Source organism: Charadrius vociferus, unplaced genomic scaffold (genome assembly GCF_000708025.1).
Source record: "Charadrius vociferus isolate BGI_N301 unplaced genomic scaffold, ASM70802v2 scaffold793, whole genome shotgun sequence".
Classification (NCBI taxonomy): domain Eukaryota; kingdom Metazoa; phylum Chordata; class Aves; order Charadriiformes; family Charadriidae; genus Charadrius; species Charadrius vociferus.
In genome coordinates this window covers 461,650-466,415 of record NW_009647833.1, presented here as the reverse complement: position 1 = coordinate 466,415, position 4,766 = coordinate 461,650, and the positions used below count along the sequence as shown (strand labels likewise).

General features: G+C 42.3%; 1 protein-coding gene across 1 annotated transcript; it reads left to right on the top strand.

The window, feature by feature from the left end:
• Positions 1-301: 301 nt before the first annotated feature.
• On the top strand, positions 302-3,962 carry PRR11 (proline rich 11). Its single transcript, XM_009882726.1, has 9 exons — positions 302-420; positions 836-989; positions 1,519-1,641; positions 1,946-2,197; positions 2,340-2,441; positions 2,949-3,058; positions 3,173-3,232; positions 3,318-3,414; positions 3,894-3,962. The coding sequence occupies exons 1-9, from the start codon at positions 302-304 to the stop codon at positions 3,960-3,962; spliced, it is 1,086 nt and encodes a 361-aa protein (XP_009881028.1).
• Positions 3,963-4,766: the final 804 nt, after the last annotated feature.

Genomic DNA, 4,766 nt, shown 5'->3' with positions numbered 1-4,766 from the left:
GTAATTTCCCCCAAATGCAGTAGTTGTCACTTCCGAATAAAGAAAAACTGTCAACAGAAGCCCATATAAAATAGTACTTTTTAAATTGTTCTCTCATGTACAAAGACATCCCAGCAGATCATAGAAACGTCAGGATATCAGTTTTATGCAATGCTTCTGGCAAGATAACTGAGTAACTTCTGAGTGGGTTTTTGAAGTGCAGTCCGTGTTCTTCCCTACCTATTTGGTGGTAGCTGTGTCCCCACGTGAAAGCAGGTGTTTTTCCATGCGTTAATTTTAACTGTGTCTCTTTTTAACAGTAATGGCAAACAAATATAAGAAATGCCGACGAAAACGTAGGGCCAGAGCAAAATTTCTACTGGGAAAAAAACAAGATGCTGTAAGCCCAGACCTGCAGGGCTCAGGTTGTCCTTCTCCACGGTAAGAAGCTCCGTTGGAAATTTTCCTTTTAACTCAATTTCTGAGTCCCCTGTTTGCTCCTGAAGGCTCATGAAGTGAGGTAACAGAACTGTGTTTGCAATACCTACATCCTGGTATGGACACCATGGAATTGTTTAATCTTGTATATCTTCTAGTGCTCTATCTATTGTTAACTTTAATGTGCAAGAAAAGCAGTTTGGATAAAAGCATATTAGAAATATGATTTTATTTTTTTATTCCTCCTCCTTTATTGAAATGTATCTTGGTCTTTCCTGGTCTCTGTGCTCATATTTACTCTGTTGTCACTTGCTGTTGCTGGTACTTGTCATTTCCAGATGATTGGTCACAGTTAACCTTTTCAAGGGCTGAAATTATAGACATAATTTTGCTCTCATTCTGAAATGTTCTGTGCCAGGTCAGCAGGTGATTGCCCTCCGAACACGTCATCTGTTCCAAGCCATCTGTCCTCACTCTGGTCATTAGCCTTGCCCAGTGTAAAAAACGTAGTAAAGCCCTTTACGACAACAGCATCCTTTTTGTATTGTTGGTGCCAGAACACGGTTGCACAGGTAAGTTTACTACTTTCCTATTTTTTCCAATGTGAAAGGTTGTTCTTAGTGCTCAGGTGCAGGATGTACAGTCAGATTTGAGAACTAAGGTGTAAATTTAGTTACGTCTATTGAAACATCCAAAGTGTACTTTGTGTTTACTGTTGAAGGAATAAGTATGAGAAGAGTGTCAGGGCCACTGTGGACATGAAATGCACACGTGAAATTGTAGGGGTTTTATTGCAATATCAGCAGGATTTGCAGTGACAGAGTGTGTGGTGTTTCTTTCATAGCAGAAACGATTGTATGAATTTTTCAGGTCAAATGTGAATTACACTTTAGAATTCATAGACGAAGTTAAAGGGTTTTTTTGAGAAAGTCACTCCTTGGGTTCCTGCCAAGGAAATATTTGGTGACATTTTGTATCTTCGTGTTGTTCCATTGACGTCAATGAGAAGACCTTGCGATAGAACTTTTAACAGTAATTGTAGCCGTGTCTCTGGAAACCTAACTTGGTGAAAATGCTTATCTGGTTTCTTTTTATATTTAGAGTTTTAAGGCGGTTAAAGACACCATATTTCCATCACAAATCTACTTAAGGGAGCTAAATACGTTCAGAGAGCAGCTGGAAAAGTTGGAAACTGAATTTTCCAGACTACAAGGAACCCTCCAGGTCAGTCTCAGGCCCAGTGGGGCAGGGTACTGTTTGCTTGTGTAAGCATGTAAAGAACTGTGGTCAGTGCAGATAAACTGTAATCTTACGAGCTTCTCATTGGGCAGTTTCACCTCTTCTTTGCATTCAGCATTACTAAACTACGGTTACTTCATAGCTACAGGGAACTGGTTTGCTGGCCAGCCTCATAAGAGGTTTTTTATGTCTTTCTGGATCAACTGAAGCCAGAACCTCTGTTCTCTGAAATTCCATCTACTCTTGCCAGTGGATTTAATATTCTCTTATATATTTATATTGTTTTCAGACGAATGGAATTGCAGCCTTCTCTTCAGAAAGTGCTCTCTGTCAAAGGTGTAGTAAACCAGTTCTGGGTGGTCCTGTACAAACGCAGCTGGACCCGCCGTCATCTGTATCCAGGCCTTCTGCAATACAGCTGCAGCCTGTGTCTGCACCCCCTCCACCTCTTCCGCCGCCGCCACCACCACCACCACCACCGCTGCCCCCACCAAAACTGCCTCCAGCACCTCTCCTCCTCAAACGTGGCAATGGCTCCAAAGGACTTCTGGGAGGGAGTAAAACGTTCCTCTATTTCTTTGCTCGTGGCTGGGTTCTTTGGGCCTTTTTTCATCAGGAATGGGGTCTTTGTGAACTCTTCATCACTTGCTGATCCTAATTTCCTTTCCAACCACCTTTGTTTTCAGGCACCATCACTGAAAAACGATGGGCCGATGCAGATCACTCTCAAAGATCTCCTGAATGTTAAACTGAAGAAGACAGACGGCACTCTGAGAAGGGACAAGGTAAACTGGAGGACACATGGATAAATGGATGATGGGGTATTGGGCAAACTCCACACTGGAACTGATGCATTTCCTGCAGTGCTTGTCTTAGCCGCTCATAGAATTTTTTTCAATAAATTCTTTTCCAAACCCCCAAAGATTAGCATTAAGTAATCCTAATTCTGTACCTGGGCATTCAAAGGGAAGAAATTAAGTGACTAGCTCCAATCTCAGCTAGCATGCAGGACAGTTCTCATTTTAGATTAACGACAGGTAGCTTTATGTCTGTGTGTTAAAGATTTTAGGCTTTCTTTTGCCTAGCTAAAGTCTTGTCTGCAGAAGCCTTTTTTTTTCCTGTCGTTTTAAATAAATCTATTTTTGTCCAAGGCACATTAAAATCTTAATGATTCAAAAAAGCATAAAAGCCATAAACCACAGAAGTCTTTCAGAATATAAATATTAAACAGAGTTAAGGTTAATGAGGCCTTCTAAAGTTTATTCGTGGTAACATTTCTTTTCTCACTTTAGGCAGAATCACCAGTGAAGACACGCAGGGCATTAATTACAGTCTCAGATTTACAGAGTGTTAGTCTGAGGCCTAAATCCAAGCCATCAGCTCACGTTACGAACTCCTTAATGTAAGATGTTTTCTACCTTTCTTTGCTATTGGATTTTTCTGTTCTAAACAGAACATTAACATTGTTTACAGAGTGGCAAATATTTTATTCTAACGATTTGTTTTGTTCTGTTAGTACCCCTCCTAAAAATCAGTTAGATCTTCGAAAACATCTGAAGAAAGTCAATATACAAAGGTAAGTTCCTTTCTGTTCTCTTGTTTGGTTTTTCTAGGAAAAATAGAGACCTAGCCATAATTCCCCTTGTTTCCGATCTTTTCAGAAGTCCCGGTGGCACTCCACTGAATAGTAAAGAAAACATGGAGTGTGGGTCTGGGCTGACACCAATAATGACACAGGCACTACGGCGCAAATTTCAGGCAAGTCGTGATGTGTCTCTTTTTGGAAAGATGAACTTTAAAATCCGTAGAATTGCATGCTGATTTTTTTTTCCCCTACAGTGCAGCGTATTGTATTACCCAAGTTACAGTCTCTCCATAATTCTCCTCCAAAAGCCCATATACCCCTAAATAAGGGCGCTTGTTTTACTGATTCCCATTTTAATGGCAAGGAAACTGCAGAACAGAAATGCCATTGCCCATCCTCCAGCAGGCTGTTTGACAACGGTTAAGAAGAAAAGTTGCTTTTTTGATGGCCATTCTAGTGCCTCACCGTCATCCTCTGACATCATGGCTCCCATTTGCAGGAGAACAAAATCTGAGGGTTAATAATGTTTTATTTTTTGCTGTGTCTGTTTTTTTCTATGAATGTCAGTTAAGAATTGTGCTATAATTTATCACAGTCGTAATTAGCACTTAAGTTCATCTTCCAAGATCTGACCCTTTTCTTGTTTTGACAGATGGCTCACCCGAAGAGTCCCTCGCCAGCCCGGTTAAGCACTGCAAACAGCTTTGATGAACAAAAGTAGGTTTATGGAACAATGTATTTTTCATTTGTGGTCAGGAAGCCACTTGAATCCCGTTTTTATCTCACTCAGGCATATGTATTTGTAAGTAAATCTAGTGCATGAGAGATCGGGGCATTATGAAAAACCCCTCCAGAATTCTGCTTTTTAAAGGCGGCATATTTCTAATGTGTCTCAGTCTTGTTGCATCTTTTCTGTTAATGGAAAAAAAAACCAAAACAAAACAAACCACCAAACCAATGAAATTTCCCAAGTGCTTTGCCCCCTGGCTGCTGCTGAAGCAGGGACTGTTATGTTGCCAGCACTGGTGCTCCTCGTAATATAAATTTCTGTGTATTTGCTGAAATTCAGTATTTATGGGTTTTTTTAACAAGAAAAATCTTGATGGTAACTATGCAGGTTCAGAGACAAGCGGCAGTTTAGCCGCCTAATGTTAATTAAAGCGAAAGGCGGCAACTTTCCACAAACATTTCAATTACGCGGGTAAGATGGTATGAAGCGATGGTGCTATATATGGCTTTTGGACGGTGTCAGATCACCTGTCGCGTCCAAAGACTGCACTGCTGTAAGACTGAACCCCTGCCCGCCTTCAAAGCCAAGTTCACCGGCGGCGGACAGGCGGCGGGAGCGGAAGGGGGGGGACCGGGGACACCACACGTCCCCGCGGGACCGAGACCCGTGCCGGAGGCCTGAGATTCCCACCACCCGTGCGGTGCCCTATGGCTGCTCCTGCCTTATCGCAGAGCGTCGCCGCGGCGCGTCTCCGGCAGCCCCCGCTCCCTCTGACCGGCACCGCTCGGCGGTGGG

Coding starts and splice junctions, on each gene's coding strand:
- PRR11 (XM_009882726.1), top strand. CDS start 302: ATGGCAAACAAATATAAGAAATGCCGACGAAAACGTAGGGCCAGAGCA. Junction 1,642..1,945: donor GACTACAAGGAACCCTCCAG/GTCAGTCTCAGG, acceptor TATTGTTTTCAG/ACGAATGGAATTGCAGCCTT. Junction 2,198..2,339: donor AACGTGGCAATGGCTCCAAA/GGACTTCTGGGA, acceptor CACCTTTGTTTT/CAGGCACCATCACTGAAAAA.